The sequence below is a fragment of the Fringilla coelebs genome (genome assembly GCF_963513975.1).
Source record: "Fringilla coelebs genome assembly, chromosome: 5".
NCBI classification, from domain to species: Eukaryota; Metazoa; Chordata; class Aves; order Passeriformes; family Fringillidae; genus Fringilla; species Fringilla coelebs.
The window spans coordinates 32,182,528-32,202,609 of record NC_140033.1 but is presented as its reverse complement, the minus strand read 5'-3'; the positions used below and the strand labels follow the sequence as shown (position 1 = coordinate 32,202,609).

The 20,082-nt window shown below is 37.2% G+C and overlaps 1 protein-coding gene across 2 annotated transcripts in view; it reads right to left on the bottom strand.

Moving 5' to 3' along the window:
- The window catches only part of USP15 (ubiquitin specific peptidase 15), a 61,448-nt gene extending 42,614 nt beyond the window's left edge, over nt 1-18,834 (bottom strand). For both annotated transcript variants that reach the window (XM_084206606.1, XM_084206607.1), the window contains exons 1-4: nt 18,705-18,834; nt 7,706-7,833; nt 4,540-4,670; nt 1,745-1,871 (exon numbers count right to left, since the gene is read on the bottom strand). In XM_084206606.1, coding sequence (XP_084062732.1) covers nt 1,745-1,871; nt 4,540-4,670; nt 7,706-7,833; nt 18,705-18,793 — 475 coding nt within the window. In that variant the 5' untranslated portion in view covers nt 18,794-18,834. The remainder of the gene's footprint in view (nt 1-1,744; nt 1,872-4,539; nt 4,671-7,705; nt 7,834-18,704) is intronic.
- Nucleotides 18,835-20,082: the final 1,248 nt, after the last annotated feature.

The window sequence follows — 20,082 nt, the reverse complement described above, 5'->3', positions numbered from 1 at the left end:
TTGTACTACAAGCCTTCTCCTTCTGCAACTATAATAAAAATACATCCCTTACTGGAATATACAAGGAAGAGTAAAAAATAATCAAGATTCTGAAAGATCCCTCTTGCATATTATTTATTGATATATTAAGCATTTCTGCTGTGTATTTGATGAATTTCAGAACTGCCCTAAATATACTCGAGGTGAGAAGCATGGGGGAAAAAATCACAATCTTAGTAATGGATAAGAGGGATCAGTTACTATTTAACTCTTAAAATGTGTTGAATTTTTCTAGCTCTTCTTCTTAGGTACAAACTCTTCTTGATGCCTTGGCTAGGATGGCTCTGCTTTGTACTCTACACAAGAAGCTTCAGCTTCAGGAAGGGCATGTTTTTAAAGGCTTCCAGGAGTATATCATGCACGTTTCAGGAAAGCAAACAAGGCCAGTGTCTGGAAAGGATTGCAGAGAATTCTAACTGCTTCTCATTATCCTTTACAACAACTTATTAATAATTTTAATTCTCTTAAGAAAAAATTAATATACCCTCAAGTAACAGTCATTCCAAAATGGCCTGATTCTGATTAGAGAAAGAAAATTCATCCATTACCTATAATTTCAGTGATACAATTAAATTCAGTATAGCTACTAAATAGCTTGCATTCGGTCCTAAGGGAAGGACAATGTTAAATTGCTTTTTCCAAGTTCCTGGTTTCCTCAGAAAATAACAAAGTATAACTTCCCAAGTTAAACCAGATCTCAAAAAGATAAATTGACAACAAATCTTGTTTTGAGAAGAATTTTCACAATTTTAAAGTTTTTATTCTGCTAAAAGAGATGATTCTTTTTCTAACTCAAAATATTGAAATTTAACAAAGTAAAGTAACTACTTCTAAAGCAAGCAATCTGCAAAGAATTAAAGCTGGTAAGTATAAGTCACTACTCAATGTGAAGAAAAGCAAAAGCTAAAAAACATACACTGCTGTCAACAAATGTAAACGAAACGATGGCTGGACATCCAACGCCAAGGGCATAAAGTACAATTGTGCATGAAGTAAAAAACTGCACAAATACAGACAGTTGAAAGACTCTCATCTCAGATACACATGCACAAATACACCAAAAAATGAGGAACAGCATCTTTGAATGTTCTGATTGTTATTTTCAAAGTCAAATATCTTATCAAAACACTGTTTCAAACAATGACAGAATGCTCAATGAGCAGTCAAAATAAATACAAATAAAGGTAACTTAAAGGTTTAATAAAGGATTCAATTACTGTAAAAGATTGTGCCTCGTCTGCTACTTCACAACATGAAGAATACTGCCTTTATAGGTCACCTTTAGGCATTAATTTATTAATTAAATTCTTTCTTGTGTTTTGTAATATATCCCTCTCTTCATATATATGATTAGAATGTTGTTTAATGAAACAGATAAAAAATACACTTCTTACACATCAAAAGCCAAGAAAAAGTACTATGAAATCAAATAAACATCACACTATTCACTTTCTTAAAAGCTCAAACCTAAAGTTAATACAGATTCTTAGATAATAAAACACACAATCATATTGTTACAGTTGTTACAATATTAAACCCCCTCAATATTCCAATTTGTTAACTTTTAACTTAGACCCAAACAAAACTACTCCTGTTGTTTTTAATGGTCAAAATAGCCATCTATCATTTTATCTAGACATTTATTCAGAACTTGCTACCACATGCAAGTACCAATCACGTATTTTTAGAAAATAGTTGTGCATACCTATTGTATCAGCTTTGCTAAATCTTCGTGTGACAACATTGTTCATATTTCCATTTTCACACAGTTTTAATTCTGTTAGATATACTTCTACTTTGCAGTGTTTTACAAACATACCCTGTTCAACGACCTGAAAAACAGAATGGGATCACATATCAGTCTGAGTATGTTTCCATATACACACGCTTCAAAATATTTTGGAGAACTCTTCAAGAAACTGAAGTTCATGTAATATAAGACACTTAATAAATGCAAAAAATGAGAACTAAAATTCTCCTATAACTTTTTAGAAAAACAGTAAACAAGAAAGTATTTTTTCCCATGATGATGATTGCCTTACCTGTGTATAACACAATGACTTTCAAAATGTAGAAAGTAGAAATTACAAATATGCAACCTTAATCCAAAGATATGTGACCAAAAGGTAAAAGTGCCCACAAGGTACATTCATTTCCAAATACATTCATTGCATATTACTTCCTCAGAACATCAAGAACTAGTTTTCACAGTTAAAGAGTACTTATCAAAAATATAATACACACTAATAAAATCTGGATATTACATTTTTAAACAAAACCTACAAATCTTCCACTTACATTCTGATAATCAATACACTCAGTTGAAATTTTACCTACTCATTACAGTTGTTTATTCTATGTTCATTTTTTAAACACAGATTACGGAATAGTTAAATATACAGGATTTATTTTTTAATAAAAGTAAAATGTAGAAAAAAAATATTCAGGGTCACCTCTTAAATGTTTTTTGCCTTTGATCTTCCAAAGTGTAACTGCATAGTCATGTAGACTGCTCCAAAAATAACCATCAGCCTGATATGTGATACATCTGACAAATACGGTTAAAATAAAGCCACCAGCTAATTGCTAGGAGAGATCTGCTATCTGCTGTACAAATATAACTTATATGTATGTGCCACAGGAAAAAAAATTAAGAAATTAGTGAATTATTTCATTTCTTGCCTTAGCTTTAATGACTGTCAATCATGGCATTTAAACAAAAATTCATCTTAATTTGAGCAGCTTAATAGTTTTTAGCTACTAGAGTCACAACAAAATAGTGGCAGTAAACAAAACTATGCAGCGTGGCTAACACATTTGTAAGAATAAAAACTGGCACTCTAGTGGTAGTACAACCTATTTCAAGAAGTTGTAGCCGTATTTGACATAATCAAATACAAAATTCTATCAATTTAAAATTTGGATCCACATTTCAAAAATAGCTGATGTAACAAAGGGAATGAAATAAAGTATAATACCACATTTATGAAAAAAAAAAAGGCATCACATAATGGCAGACAGGAAAAATAATTATGAATGACAAAAGCAACAGAAACAAAAATGCTGAAGTGGAGTAAGCTTCTCAGAGGATAACTGCTGTTCATACTGGCAGACAGAAAATAACAAATCTATGCCAGTTTACCTGGCCACTCATTATACTCCATGTATTTTTCCAGTTAGTTACTTTTAAGTGGAATGGAAGTTACTCTAATTTCACTGCTCTCTTCTTCCATTTTCCTTCCAAAGTGAAAAAATAAGACTTTTTACTTTACCATGATGATGGAAGAGTATGCAGTTTACTGAAATCCATCCTTAGAAGAAATAATACCAAGTTGAAAACAGATATATCTTTAAAGAACAAAAGATATTTTAATGGATTTCAGCTCTAACAGAACTAGACAAAACGATAGACCTTTCAGGGATGCCTCTTTAAAACAAAACAAAAAACAACCAAACAACTATTTTATCATATTAGAGAAAATATTATAAAACCCTTTAACAAACTTCTGTTACTGACCAAATTAATTTTGAAGACCCAGAACTTCTTCTACAGCTATATCTACCATTTATTTAAAGCGTGGACTCCAAGTAAGCAACTAGCATGCATGCAGTTAGACTATACTTATGTCATAACAAGGAAAAAAAAGTTGTATTACACCAGAAATCATAAAATTAAATTCTAAGCCTAATATTTTTTCAGAAATTTAAAAAGACTTAAAATAAAGATCCCTGTAACTGAAAAAATGCACCCCAGTAGCCAATAGAAAAAGGATAAATATACCAAAATGTATTTTAAAAACAAAGTAATTCAGTCCAGTGAGGATGCAACTGTAATCACTAATTTGAAAATCTTAAGAAATAACACAAACAAAAAAAGGTTGTACGATCGATAAACTGGGGAAATGTCCTCTCACCTTTAATAATAAGGGTGTTATGAGCTAGGAGCAAACAAAAAAAAATTTAAAGATGTTAATTTTTCAGTATCTCACATGGATGGAGGGCCACACCATCCACCATACCATGGCCTACTACTTGCACAGAGGTAAGCTTTTTGCTTAAAGAAATAACTCCCTTAGCAAGCTGAGCAGAGGGTTTATCAGAAAGAAATTACCAGGTACTCTACTGATGTTAACATTATTAGAGCCAGACTTTTCACTAACATAGTCAATACAATTTTAGAGTTATTTACCTAATTACAAAATCATTTGCATTAATAGCCATACAAGCTTCTAAAGCAAGTTCTTCTTGAGATATTTATTAAGAGAACTTCCAGAAAAAGAAAGTATTATGTCCTTTGCATACCCCTGCCTCAATATTACACATTTAAGCCTCAAAAATTAGAATAAAAATTAGATACTAATAAGCAACTAGAGCAGGAGTTCTTCATATGATTATCATAGGCCAGGACTTACAATCTGCTAATAAATTCTTGTACAACTCCTGTGTATTTGCAGGAGTACATCTGTATCATACTAATCCCAGCAGGTAGTTAAAGAGTACCTTGCGTGCAATTGGCTCTTGACCTTCCATCAGTGTGTACCAGCTCACTAGCCTATTCCAGCCTTCAGTTGGCAAAAGGATGTAGTCCAGCTCATCAATGAGATGTTCCTTGAGAGACTGAGAATCACCATCTATAAGAGAAAGATTATTTTCACTTGAATACTCTAATTCTTTACTTGAGTTTTTAATGTAACATTTTTCACATAAACAGCAGGCAAAATACTTTGAGACTCAATTATGTTACCAGTATTATGGTGTTCAAAGCAGGTGTTCTTAACCCATGTAGGGAAACTACCCAGTTTATGCTTAGCACACCTGTGGTATTCTTTACTGTATGAGTGACAACTTTATATTCCCATAAAATTATAAGCACCTAGTTTGTTACCATACACTATCCTAGCTTTCAGAGAAACCAATTCATTTCTCCCACTCACTTCACACATATTCCCACATCATCATGGATACTTCCACAGCTGAAAATGAGAATGAGTAGTTAACTGTAGATTCAAAACAAAGTTTGAAGTAATTCACCCTAAATCAGACTAGGAAAGTAGCATGGTACAACCTCCTATTTCAAGGATTCTACGTGCTCTGTTAACAACCAATACAAAATTCTTTGCAGACAAGGGGAAATGCTACACTTGAGTGAAGCACAACTTGGAATCTCTTAAGACAAGCAGCATGCTTTTAGTTTTCATTCAATCCTTAGTACTAGCAGCTATCTTTTCGGTCTAAGAGGTGATTCCAGATGTGAGCCACTGTGAGCTTCAAACATTTAGGGCAGCTGTCTTTCCATCTGGAATCATCACATTGTAGCTGGGAGCACAGTGATGGGAGAAATCCACAAGCACTTCTTCAGGTCTACATAACTCTTCACAAGATTCACATGGTATTTCTGCACTGATCTTATATGGTGAGAAGGTGTAATTTGGATTCTATTATCTCTTTATAAAAATATCAACATTTCTTCTAGTATATTTTTTTTAGAACCATCAAACAGATACCCAGATTCTGACAATTCAGTCCCTCATGTACAATACTGTGTTCTATGATGAACAATTAGCTATGCTAAATACCTCCTTCCTCGTGCCCACTTTGACAATGTATCTCTTCTTTTGAACATGACAAGTGCATTACATCATATCAGATCTTTTTTGCACATGTTGAGATTAACTGAAATCTATCTCTACCTGTTACTTTTCATTGTTCTCACTTCATCCAAATGTTCTGGAAACAAGGGAGAAGCATTTAAGTAATATAAGCACAACATAGTGCTTTAGTTTCCTGGACTCAGTCTTTTGTGAATTGAATTATAGTTTTTCTTATCCCTGCATTACACTGCAGAATATCTGAGAAAGCATGCCTTTTTTAGATTATTTTATTCTTTATATCAGATGCACATTTTTAAGTAGAGCAGCATGACAGTAACAAGAGCACACTATGTGTGCCAAAGACAAGATTAAAATCCAAGCATTTTCAGGGTCAGTTTATGCTATATAGAAAACCTAGTATAGAGGATTGTTGCTTTGCAGTGGGTGAAAGAGAAAGCTATTATTTGCTGGGCATCAATGCCCTTAATTTTAAAACTACCTTTACAAAGGAATGGTAGATGTCGCACGGTAACCTGATGCATGGAATCACTGCCCATGTGGAGCCATAGTTTAGAACCATGAATGAGCAAAAACAGAGATGAGATCACAACCCCGATGTTGCTTATTTTGAAAGGGGCACTGGTAGTGTCAAAACAACAAAATGCAGGTTTTCAGAAGCTTTCAGGAAAATGGCTAACATGATTTCTAATTTGGACCACTAACCCTAAACTAGACGTCATAACAACAGTAATTTTAAGCTGAACAGGTATGTAGATTAAGTTATAAATGATACAGATGAACTCACAGTGTTTGGCACAACTAGAAATCACCTGCTTTTGAAGGGGAAGACACAAAACAGAGAACAAGTTGATGCTACCTCACTGAGGATAAAAAAGATATTGCTACATCTAATGTCAGCTGAGATGTATCACCTGAACGTCCCTGCCTCACGGCAAGATTTACTACAAGAACGTACAAAACATCTAAATCCTCACATTTCAGAAAATAAAACACAACACTCACCTGGAGCAAAAACACTATAAAGTTTCTGGATGGAAGAGAACATATAGATGTATATGACAATACAGCACCTTCTACAAAGGCACTGGTCAGTGTCAGACATACTCATTCACACTAACAATTAGTAGAATACGGTACAACAAGTTTTATGAAAGGCGCAATCATCTGGAACATTCAATTTATAAAATAATGAGATAATAATTACAGAAGTTTTGAATTAAGAAAGCCAAGAGTTCATCATAAACCCTGTGAAGTTGGCAAAACTGGTGTTACTCTACGTGTCAATAGAACAAGCAGTATTATTACATTACCTGTAACTGCAAAGAAGAAAACCAATTACCTGCTCAATTTTGTATCTGCTAGATTAAATATTAACATCTTTAATGGAGATTAAACACAGAATTTGATGTGAAGATTAAAATATATGGAAAAGTATTCCGAGACCTGTGTTCACAAATCTGGCTACAGTTCAGCAGAAGTTAGTCAAACCTGAGTAATCACAGCAGTGACAGAGTTAAACATCCTTACAAGACCACAAAGAAAATAGGAAATTATCATCTATCAATTCACACAACTTAAGTCACTGAGCTGAATAATAGCACTTCTTCAATTGTTCCAGAATGAAAGTAAGGACTTGGGGCTTATTTACAGAAATAAGTTTTAGAGTTCAACTTAAAAATCTTATTTTAAATTAACCAATTTGGTTAAGCTACCAAAAAAAAGGGAAATCATAGAGGATTCAAGCCACCTTTTTATCAACTTGACTAATTTTCAGTTCTCAAAACAGCCCAAAATCTCATCATAAACCCAGAATTTCTACATTATTATATCTTTTGTTACCATTACAAAGAAGTTCCAATAAATGTATTTATAAAATTGTGATTTATTAGGGAAATCTATTCCACTTCCCTTGTCATGGTCAGAAAAGAAACCAAAATTTTTCCTTTTATGTTATGCTGGGGTTCATTTACACTGCCAACTTCAAAAGATGAATTACCTGTGACAATTTAACACTTTATGTACTATAGGCTTATTTCACAGTGAGAGGCAGTTACCTTTGAGAAGTCCAGAGTTATCAATAGGACCAGGGTACACATTCTGATCTCCCATCTGGTATTTGTCCCAGCTGTCAAAACCAACATATTTTTTCCACTGTTTGAACCAGCGACTATCCACTAGATACCTTAAAAGGAAGAAGACATACATATTAATTACTGGCATTCTACTACTTCCTACCTCATTCATGATAAAGCACTAGCATTCATCAGACTTGTAAAATGACAATGCTTTTCTCTCTGTTCTGCTAACTATTATCAGCATCTGCTACCAGTGAGGACTTTAACTGGGGTCAATTAAAGATCATGTTAACAGTGCCAGGAACAATTTTGCAAGACTGCCAATAACCCCTATCAGAGGTTGAAAAACAACCACTTGAAAAAATACATTTCCCTTTTTAGCAGGAACGATTGTCACCTATAATTCCTGTTCTTGAGTTTCAAATTCAGGAGATTCAAGTTAAATCTCTATAATTAGACAGCCCTTTAAAAAAGTGAGAGAGAACTTTCAGTAAAGAACTGTATCCTGACAGAGATTTATTTATAACATTTAAGCGCAACTTAAAAAACTTCAGGACTCTAATGCCTTGTCAAGAACAAGAGAGTGTGTTTTCTTCCTCTGAGTTAACATCAACACAAACCGTAAATGGTCTGCTTTTGACAGAGGACTAGATGCTCCTCCTACAAAAAAGTACCAACATCACACTTCATATAAAGAGATTACATCTCAAATCTCAGCTCTACAGTATTTTTATCCAGATTAAACTGCTGTCACAGTCTGGCTTGTACAAAGACCATTGATACCTATATTTTATACCTTTTTGTCCAGAATTTCTTTAAGACCAAGATACCAAATTTTATCAGTGATGCTCAGATTTGTATTTATTTTTTTAAGATACCATACTCATTATTTCTCCTTCCTAAAAGTAGTTATAATCTGCTGCCTTGTCTGTTCCAAATCTTTGCTACTATGGTAGGATGAAAACGAATTTGATTAATCTGACATGCTCTTGCCTTTATACACTAAGCATGAACATACTTAAGGCCAACAGCATTCTCCCCTTTCTCTTCTGCTGTGCCATCCAGCTCTATTCCATAAGAGCAGTAACTGTGTGTGGTTATGAATGCAGTCACCACCAAACCTGCTAGCCATGTCCTACTGGCCTCTACTTTCTTGACCTAAATTTGAATGAACTATCAGCCTTAAGAAGCAAGGATATAATTTTACACAGAAGAGAAACTATCATACAGGCAAACTGCATTTAATTAATGCTTAAGAAATTACTGCTCCTGGAGAATCATTTTACTTTTCAAATGTTTTGTGTAAAATGTCTTATTACACCCCAGTAACAGAGTGATTAATACAAATTTTTGATACTAAAATTTAACAGCGTGAGAAGGCTTGGGGTTCACTGTTCTAGATTTTAAATATTCAATGTTATCTATTTCAACACTTCATCAGCTTTCTTCTTCCATATCCGATTAATTTTGCCATCAACCAAAATCTGCTGTGAAGTATCTCTTTAGGGCCCTTCTTAACAGAGATGTTGTAACATTGCTGTTTCCTGACACGAAGTGCAAAGAATCTTTCATCGTTTCCCTTCACGTTTAGGAATTTTGCATTTAGCAATCTTTTCAGGCTCAAATAAGAGCTTAATATTTCTTGTATAAAGAAAGCTGAAAGGCCACTTATAAATCATGCAAGTATGTAAGTATGATAAGAATTAAACAGCACAGTCAAGTTCCTTTACCACAAAGTAGAGGTAACATGCATTACATGGAAAAGTTTAGTAAATTTATTTCGCCAAGAAAACAAAATTTGCACGCAGGTATTTCGAAAAATGCTAGCAGTCACGATAGATGTGGATTCTTACAGCAAATTACTGGCTATAGGCATGTGTGTGCATGTTACATGTATATCTACATTTGATACACATTAGGTGTTTTAATGAACCTTCTGCTACTTTTGCTTCAAGAGAAATCTGGTACAGGTGAGAAAAGCTATTTTGAGTTACTGTTGAACACAGTCACAGTAGCTGTAATCTCTCTTATCCTGGTTTAAGAATGGTATTCCCCAATTTAGCACTCTGAATTAAAAAAACCAAAACCATAAACTGTTCCCCTTCCCTCATCCCACAGAAAGCAGATATTATAGGCTGAGAAAATAACAATTTACTGGAAACAGAAATGAGATAAGAAAGAGAAACAGTAACGGCAACAACATTAATAACAGAATTGTAAAAAGAGGGTGATTTACACGCAAAATGCTCATCCTGGGGGACAATGAGGACAATAAACAATGGTGGATGGTCTTCCCCCTCCTGCCACGCCTTTTCTCATCCTAAAGCCCCACACCTCCTCTCTTCTCCCAAGCAGGAGCCCTTACTCCCACACCTGGGGGTGGTAGAGCATAATAACCTGGACATGCCCAGGGCTGAGGTCCAGGCTCCATTCCATCATGGGGGAAAATTAACAGTATCCTGGCCAAAACCAGAACACCCCATTAAAAAAACATGCTCTTAATCAAGACATGAAATACTACTTTTCCAGTAAGATTAGGGAAACCAGAAATTTGCATTCAAATGTCATACACTATCCTCATTTTATGCAAGAAGGATATGCCACACTAAAGATTATGCCGGGGAAGGGGAAAAAAACGGAGCACAATTACAGCATGCTCAGTTTAAGGCAAATCAATCAACCTGCTAAAGTACTTCTGTAGTTAAAATCCAGAGTTCTTAGCATTAATGGGAAAAGTAATAATCAGAGATTTATAACTTACAGCTTTTGACTCCAAAGCCCATTCAATATAGCATTCTCATCAAGATCAACAAGACTACTCATCTGCACAAGAGAAGGCAAACCATTGGAAGGCAACTTATCTTTTCATCAGCGTTATAATATCCATGACACAATCAACCACCTGAAAACCAAGTATTACCTATGAGGGACGTCCAGTTATTTAAGAGGAAGCTCAAGTAATCAGAACTCCATCTGCTAAATCCTCATTTGTTAAATGATATTTGATCCCTTTTTAAAGAAAAAATATTAAAAACTTGGGGCATGCACGTGGACCAGATACACTACCCTGTAATGCATGTAGACCCAGATGCAAAAAAAAATACCATGCTACTAAAATACAGACCAAAATATATGTTTATTAAGCTTGGTACAATGTTTTGCCTTTATTTTTGTTACTATTACCGAATGCAGGAAGGACTTCCAAATGAGTCTAATGCTACAGTAGGTTTTTGAACTGTGGACCTGACCAAGAAGGCTACCCCAGAACTCTCCATCCAAGTTAAAATATATGGCCTATCTGTTTTTTAGAATTATGATTAAGAAACATTTGCTATTTGATGGAACCAAGATTTCAGGAAACACAAATTTTGCTCTCTGGCATGTCATCAGTTTAGCTAGTGAGCATGACAACCAACCCATCTTCTGAGGTAAAAGAAATCTGGAGGATTTGAATAAAGATTGAAGTCAAGAACAGTCTCCAATTTCTAGATATTCTGCTTTGGGAGGCAAACCTTAAAAACTAAGACAACTGCACATCCAAATGAACTGGTTACCTCTAAAACAGCAGACACCTGACACTCAGAGGTATTTCAAATAAATCAGTAATTGTTTGAAGAAAATAGTACAACCAAATCACTTAGAGTCAACTGGTCGATAACACAGAACACTGGAATAGAACCAAACCTTTACCTAAAAGTAAGCAAAAACATACATGTACCATTTGCCAAAAACTACAATCAAATATTGAATTTTCAGTATTAACAATACTGGAAGTATATGTAGAGGTTACTTAGCTTTAGGAGTTTTTTCTTGGTTATATTATGTATACTTAAAATTTTCTTTGTGCAAGTAGAATCAAAAACTACAGAACATGTGAGTATGTTCTCAGTTCAAGTCTGGCCTGCTTCATTATCCAGTACTTCTGAGTAGAGCTCCAGATTGCTTTATAAGATATATCTGCTCTCTTATATCAAGTGTTTTTTGCCTGTCTGAAGTGGATTATCATATACAAGAGACAATTTATACCTAGAGTCCTCTGAAATGCCAGATAGTGCAATAAAACATGAGGAAAGGGAATGAAGCTGCAACAGGGGAAGTTTGTACTCCACATCACGAAAAGCCTGAGAGGGTGGCTGGTCACTGGAACAGGCTCCCTAGGGAAGTGGTCACAGCACCAAGCTGATCAGTTCAAGGATCACCTGGAAGGCACTCTGAGCCATATGGTTTAGCTTTAGGCAGCCCTGCAAAGAGCAGGAAGTTGGATTCTAAGTCCCTTATGGGTCCCCTTCAATTTGGGATATTTGGCCTTGGCCAATGGTCAGTCCATCTGGAGCTGCCTGGCACTGGCTCTGTAAGACACAGGGGAAGCTTCTGGCAGCTTCTCCTAAAAGCCACCCCTGTAGCAGCCCTGCTACCAACACTTGCCATGCAAATCCAATAAAATGGGTCACCCAATTAAATTTACCAGAAAAGACCATATCCTTGTGTATGGCCAAATGATCAACTGTAGAGACTCAAGGCAGCCCAAAATGTTACAGCCTTTGCACATTAACTTACAAGTACAAAAATCTGAAGCTATTACAACACTTGAAATAAACTTTTATTTCTTAAATAAAAACTCAACAAATAATAAAAATCAATTTTAAGTTTATGGAAGTTTTAAAATTTCGCAGCTGCATTACTACATGGACATTGTTCACGGAACAAAAGAAAGTACTAGCAGGAAACTTACTAACTCATTTCTAAAATTCTGCCATGGTTTGAAACTTTTAATGTAATTCAAGTTCACTTGTGACTTACTGCATATTTTGACTTAATAAACCTAATTAACATATTAGAAACATTACACAAGTACAACAGCAGTCATTCTTTACCTCAACATCCAAGCTGATAGAAAAATATCTGAACAGTATGACTGAGATGTTGGTATTTCCCACTGCTGTCAAAAGCTTCTGAATTCTTGTGACCATTACATACAGACAGAATTAAACAACATGTAAACTAGATTTATTCATATTGACTGATACTTCAGCTTTTTGAATTCAATATCAAGCCAGAAAACTTTAATATGCAATAAACACATTTCACAGAGAGACACTCATTCTGCACTGCGTACTGCTGGGACATCACATCTTCTGAACAGAAGCTATTTCACTTTTAAAAGTAAAACTGTGCAAATTGTCCAGAGAGATAGGTGAGGATTTTTTTTTACTCTCCTCACTGTGCATGAGTACAGATTAAGCAATACAGAGGACAAAGTGGAACAACTACTTTGCAGAAAGCAAATTAGGACTCCTGCTTAAAGGCACAGCATCTGATTTTTGTTCTTGCAACAACTGCAACTATAAAAACAAGAATATAAGAAAGGATTTGTATCTGTCTTTCTACTTTGATTAAGGTGACGAAAATTGCTTGACCAAATACACTCAAAATTAACAGATACCTTCAAATTCAATTTTCTTTCAAAATTAGTAAGTTCCTCAAGTTCAAGATGGTGATAATTATTCTACTCTATCACACAAACCATATCATTGTTTTATTCAAAATACAGGTAAGTCCACAAGAAAAAAGTGCAGATGTCAAAGACAAAAAAAGATATAGTTTACCCCTCATTTTTAAGAAATCCATCCAAGTATTCCAGATCCCTGTTCAGAAATAAGTGTTTAGCTCAACAAAATGCACCAAGATTTCAAATCAGCTAATCAAATTCTCACTACAGCGCACGATATGCTCCACTGCCATAATGTGCTGCAGTAGTCTAAGCCACACATTCTTCATCCGTAGGCCAAAGAGGCCTCTTCAACCAGGAGGCCAACCGAAAAGCACGATTCAGCTAAAATTAGTGGAGCGCAATTTTATGTTAAAATTTCAGGGTGAACATTTTATTAAGAATCATACAAGTGTTTTGTATACTCTTAGAAATTTTCCATTTAAGACTTTTCATTAAAAAATAATCTAACCAATCAATTTTCAGGCAAAAGCCTGGAACAAACATGATTTTAACATGCTCTCGGTCTCACCTAATCAATTAACAGAAGAAAAATACATCTACTCATTTCCAGAAAAATTAAAATCTTTGTAAACTACTGGCCACATGCAGCACCACTCCTAATGCAGTGAAAGAAACCTAACACCAAACTTCAACCACAAGGTTTAAAAGTCAAAATCACCAACTTAAACCTCATTAGAAAATAAAAACCCATTCAACTCTTAATCTATCCTTGGAACACTGACATAGTGCTCCTTGTTTCTCATTTTATGAAGCTATCAAAATAATTTAGAATATAATTCCAAATATTATTGAAGTGCACGTCCATAACATCTCGTCATGCCCTCAGTGAAATCAAGCAAAATCTTCCATTAACATTCAATCTAGGTTCTGTTCATGTACAACACAATGATGGATGATGAAATGTGGAAAACACTGAGAGGACAGTACTGAGAAAAAGGTACATGGCCTGACTCTCGGGGATGTCCTGTGCAGGGCTGAGTTGGACTTGATGATCTTTGTGGGTCCCTTCCAACTCAGCATGTTCTTTGAAGTCCACAGTGTAAAATGCTATTACAGCTAAGCACTTCAGTATCAAGGCTGAAGTCAATGATGGGCACAGGATTATTAAGCACGGCTACAGATGTAGCCCTGTTCAACAAGATTCCTGAGTTTTCACTGCAGCCAGAATTAAAATGCTTATATGTTCAGTGGAGAAATTCACTTCTGGAGGAAAAAATGCCTTAAGGTTGAACTTATAATATTTACTGATCACTCACTGGGAAGGATTTTTACCCCACTTCATTTTTACTTACTCTCTTCAGTGACCAAGCATTACAATTGGAAAGGCAATGAAATTCCCACAGGTTAAGAAAAGAATGTTTTTTTCACCATCCAAGAAATGTACTGCATGGATAACAACAGTACTCTACCTAGACTCAGCAGAACTTCAGAAGTGATGTGTATCAGACACATCTGAATGCTGAAAATACTATACTTCCGTGGTTTTACTAATTTGCAAGTCTTAAAAACCAAGAAGAGATTAAGAATACATCTCATCACTCTTGTGAAGTGATGACTGGCACCAAAATTCATTGGCTAACAGGGCTGAAAATCAGCATCTTCCTTCTAGCCTAAACCTGACTAGCTTCAGTTTACATAGTGTCTTAAATCTTTATCTGCGTGTCTAAAAATCCTTATCCTAGAAGACACCTTCCTCTTACATAACTATTTCACGACTCAAAATTCTAGCAAAACAGACAAAGGTTCTCCAAGTTCTCCTCTTAAAGACAGGGCTTCTGCTTTCCCTATTAGATTTTGAGATGATATCTGAACTCATTCTAAATGAACACATTCTGTCACATGTGAACACCAGAACTGGACAGTAGAATGGTTTCACTAATATATTCTGTATACAGTACATATTTGTACTGCTACTTAGTATTCCCTATTAAAACATCTAATGATTGCATTTATTCCCTTAGCCACTAAATAAACTCCGTATGACAGTTTTTGTCCACTGTAACTGCCTAATTCTTATCCAAGTAACTTCTATATTCTCTTCAGCTCATAAATTGTTATGGCAAGCAATAGATGAAAGGAAAGTAAGGAAACTCTGGAAGGCAGAGAAAAAGTGGTAAAATGGATTGCTGTGCTGTTAGCTATTTTTAAGTCACTATCATGCACTTTAAGTAAAACATTCATTGGCAGGTAATACCTAAAGGTGAGAAATGTGGTTACATATCCTAGACCACGGAGGGACAATATGTGCAGGAGTGTAAAAGCATTTGTAATGTCATATTTGAGCTACTGGGACAACACTTCTGACTAAACCATAAAGAACACAAACTACAAGGAAGTAAGGGCAGAAGGTAAAACCAAGAAACCACACTTTAACATGGGGAAGAAGTAACAGAGAAATCACCCAAAGAGTCCCATAGAAAAACTGATGGACTTCCCCTCTATGACAAAACTGTTCCAAGTTCAATAATTTTCACTATTGAAAACTGTACTTCTGTGATATTGTAAAAGCAGAAAAACCTGGCAAGGTTCTCAAGAACATCACTGCAGCTACAAAGACATTAAATGACATCATCAAGACCAGTTGGTCACACAAATTATACTGTGCCTAAAAATCTGAAGAACATCAACAGCTCTTCAATTTGAGTAGAAGATACTGAGTGAGCTCAGATTTGCCTGCAGCTGCAACAACCAATAATTTTTGTCATTCTAAATGAGGGGGTAAAGTCTCCTCATAAAATAAATTCTCCTCACTTGTCAAGCACCAGTAGAATTTCAAAATACTGAGATGTAATTGTATCAGATGCTAAAACTGTGAGACATACAATGCAATGCAGCATTTTTTCTTTTCCTAAGAGAAAAGAACCATAGAACCTGAAGATCCTTTGGACAATACTGTTAGAAGTAAAACTTAAATTAATTCAAGCTCTGTAGAACAAAAGTATAGCTTTTATACTGACTTTACTAACAAAAGTAAACAACATTACTCAAAAGAACTGATAAACAAAGGAAGTTTATTCTTGGAAAAATCTAATTTTTAACATATGTTTGGAAAAATAGGATAAATGGAGAGATGAAAGAATCCTCAATCTCTCACAGTTTAATAATTTATTAACTGGCCATAAAGAATGCAAAAAAGACCACTGGGACAAACTAGCCCAAAATCTTGTCCCTGCAGCTGAAGCAGTTAAAAGACACTAACCTTGTCTGTCCACTGAAGCAATACAGCTACATGCATACTATTCCCAAACTACTCTCAAAAATATCTAATGGAACAAACTCTACAGCTTACTAAAGCACCTGTTCAACTGGTTTCCAGTCCTAGCAATTCTTCTTCCAATACCTAATTCTAAAATTGTTGCATTTCAAGTCAATTTTATTTCTTTCTCTCTGCAGTGTACATGGAGAACTAATGAAGAAATTAATCAGCGACTTCATAGATGCTTCTAAAATTTGTCTCTCTTTGCCCTGTTCTTTAGTGCTTTTTCTTGAAGAAAACCCCTGAAGCTTTATACTTTCCATATGTAGCTTATTGTTCTCTCCATCCTAAATTCTGAAGAGCATGGAAAAGACTTTCGACGTACAAGCCAGTATTTTTAAAAGGACTGCATTTGAGTGTTTTAAAGCTCAGACACAACAGGCTGGTATGGCACTCCTGAAGTTTTTTTCAGCAGTATTTACTACTGAATCAGTGCAATTTTGAACCATTGCTTACAGCACCTTAAGTGTTGTTTCCTTACTGATGTCCCAAAAGATCAAAAAGCCACTTACAAAATACCTCTACAAAAGCATTTGGACTAAATGTACCATTTAATTTGTGAAGATAGCTGCACAGCCAAAATATAAATTCTATGAATGCACAAGCATACGCATTTATGTTCCTCGATTTAACGGTTCACGAGTAAAACTTAATGGGACTTTGCTGTAGCTTATTCAGTTTTAAAACACTTGACTTCTATCAGTGTCAATCACAGCTAGATATATTTTCACAGAACATTTAGAAGCTTTTCCCACATAACTGATTCTTCTGTATTAAAATATCGAACGTACTAGAAAAAGGAAACAGCGCAGTATACTTACTGTTTCGGTCATGCTGTCGACTAGTCATAAAAGTACTATCACTTTGAACAATATTAACTGCTTGAAACATTGTTTTAGTAACCTGGAATTACCCAACGCCATAAAAAAAAATATCTTGAAAGACATCAAGCCTGAGCATGCCTTTACTACTGCTGGTCATTTTCAACACTACCATGTGAATTCATTTCCTTTTTCTAGTTTCTTACACTTTTCCAGTTTCAAGAGCAGTCTGTTCGTATGCTAAAACTGAACATATACTCAGCAGTATTTGAATAATGCATCAGAATGTATGCTTCTGACACATGCTGCAGTATCAACACTGTTAAATATAGTCTTTTATAGAACTGGAACAGTGAGTGATGACAGCTGAAATGAGGTGGGCTAGTTCTTCTTCTGTGTATTCATAGTTAATTTTCAGTAAGTTAATGCTTCAGCCTTTGTCTTTGGGTGACAGTTTCACACAGGAAGAGATGAAGAGGTTGAGTGGTGGAAAAAGTGTCAGTTCCTTATTTTTTCCCCCTCCTAAAAAAAGTCCCATTTCCTAGCCTCACAGAACTACAACTATAAAAGCTCAATTAGCAAATACATGCCAAAATGAGGTGCTTTTTTAACCGTGGATTATTCTGTTGACAATTTGCATGACATACTACGGAATATTTTACGAGTGATCAGAAAAACATATTTTTCAAACGTTCATCTTTGAAAAGGTATCATAAGGGTCCGTTCGCACCTTCAGGGACTCTTTCTTAGGGAACTAACACGTTCACAGTCACAATAAAATTTAAACTCAAGGCTTGTCACAGCCACAGACGAGTATCAGGGCACCTAGGCCAGAGTACAGATATCATTTCTGATAACGTGAAGGTGACGCCGGGGCCATTTCAGCCTGGATAATGGAAGAAACGCCGGCTAGCAGAGCTCTTCTCCCCCACCTCAATACTCCTCGCGCAGCCAAAACAAGCCCCGAGCGGGCCCCGGGCCCGCCATCCGGGGCTGCCAGCCGGCAGCGCGTCCCGGCAGCCGCGCCGCTCCCTCCCTGCCCTCCCCTCAGGGCGCTGACCTCGGTGCCTCCCCGCCGCCCGCCCGCAGCCCGGGCCAGGCCGAGGCCCCGCCGCACCCAGGCGGCCGCTCCCCGCCTGGCAGGAGCTGCGGGAACCGAGCGGTGGGAAGCGCGGGGTACAGCACTGCCTCCTTGCCCTTGTCAGCCGCCTCCACCTTCGCGGCAGCGGGAGAGACGTCGAGCCGCCCCCGGGAGCGGGTCGGATGGGGGGGGGGGGGGAAGGGGGGGGCGAGGGGAAGGAGGTCGGTCCCTCCGGCAGCCAAGCGGCCCCGGGGGCGGGAGGACGCCGCCCGCGCCGGTCCACCCGAGCCCCCCCGCTCCTCCCTCACCAGGTGTCGCCCTTGCGGAGGGCGGTTTTGAGCAGCGCCGCGACGTCCGTGCGCTGGGTCTCCAAATCCGCCGCGCCTCCCTCCGCCATCTTCTCCGCCCGGCAGCGGCAGCAGGGGCAGGAGCGCGCCGCGCTGCATGCTGGGAGTGACGCCTGCAGGGGGCGGCCGCGGCCCCGCCCTTCCCAGAAGCCGCGGGGCGGGGGCCGGAGCGGGCCCGGGCGGGGCGGCGCCCCCTGGCGGCCGGGAGGTCTTGTCTTCCGTCCGGTGCCCCGGTCCCGTTCCGTCCCCAGCGGCGGGGACGGGCAGGCGACATTTCCCCCGTGCCTAATTAGAGCCCTCACGGCTCGCCGCCGGATGAGTGGCTTGGATCACCATAATTCCTATGATGATACCGTCTGTGTTGTTGTGCAGATAGTGCGGCGGGTTCAAACAGTCTGTGTGACTCGCATTAGCTTTTCCAGACCTTCGCAGAAAGGAGCGGATGATTTGTTGTGTTCGTTTCAGTCGCTCTTGCCCGAGCCTTGTACAAACAGTGCAACCTGTTGCTTGGCATTTTACACACACATACACAAAAAAAACCCCAAAAACCCGGCCACATATTACATTACATAACCAGGTTTTTCTCTGTCTTCACGTTTGTATAGAGATTTCAAAGAATCAAAATGGTGTGGGAGTTTAGGGCTGGGGTGCTGGTTACAAACACTTGAAAACAAGAGTTTGTTCTTGTAGATCTAGCTGGCGTAAGGGAAATGCCTGCAGTTGTTTACCTTGGCCCCTTCCTGTGCCCGAGTCATTCCAGCCAGCCACAGTGTGACTAACACCTGCAGTGTACCTTAGGTTGCCAATTAAGTATTATAAGCTATTAGGCATTATTAGCTAATTAGCACTTAGAATCTACTAGCATGTAGCTGTTTCAAACAGCAGTAAAAAAATGCTATTTAGATATGTGTGCTGCAAAAAAAAAAAAAAAAAGGAAGGCTGTTATGCAGACACAGAGGTACAAAGCTAAGTAAGTATTTTGTCAGGATTATCAGTGAGGATGATGACATTGAAATAAAGGCAAAATTATAATACGAAAATCATATTGAATATGTAAGAACTCCCAGGAGGTCAGAGTGACTGGTGGTGACATTCATGGCTTCTCTAGGAGCTGGAATGTGAAATTCCAGGAGGTGGGGGAAAGAAGTAAAATGTTAGGGAGAGCTGCATGGATTTAATGGCTACATTTAATGAGAGAAAACTTAACTGAACAACAAGAAGAAGGTTTCCAGCCACTTCAGGAATAAATTTCTTGGTTAGAATCTCCAAGTTTAGAAAGAACTTTGACAAGTTCCCACCCCACACACACCAGGGCTTAACAGATAAGAATAGTTTTTTA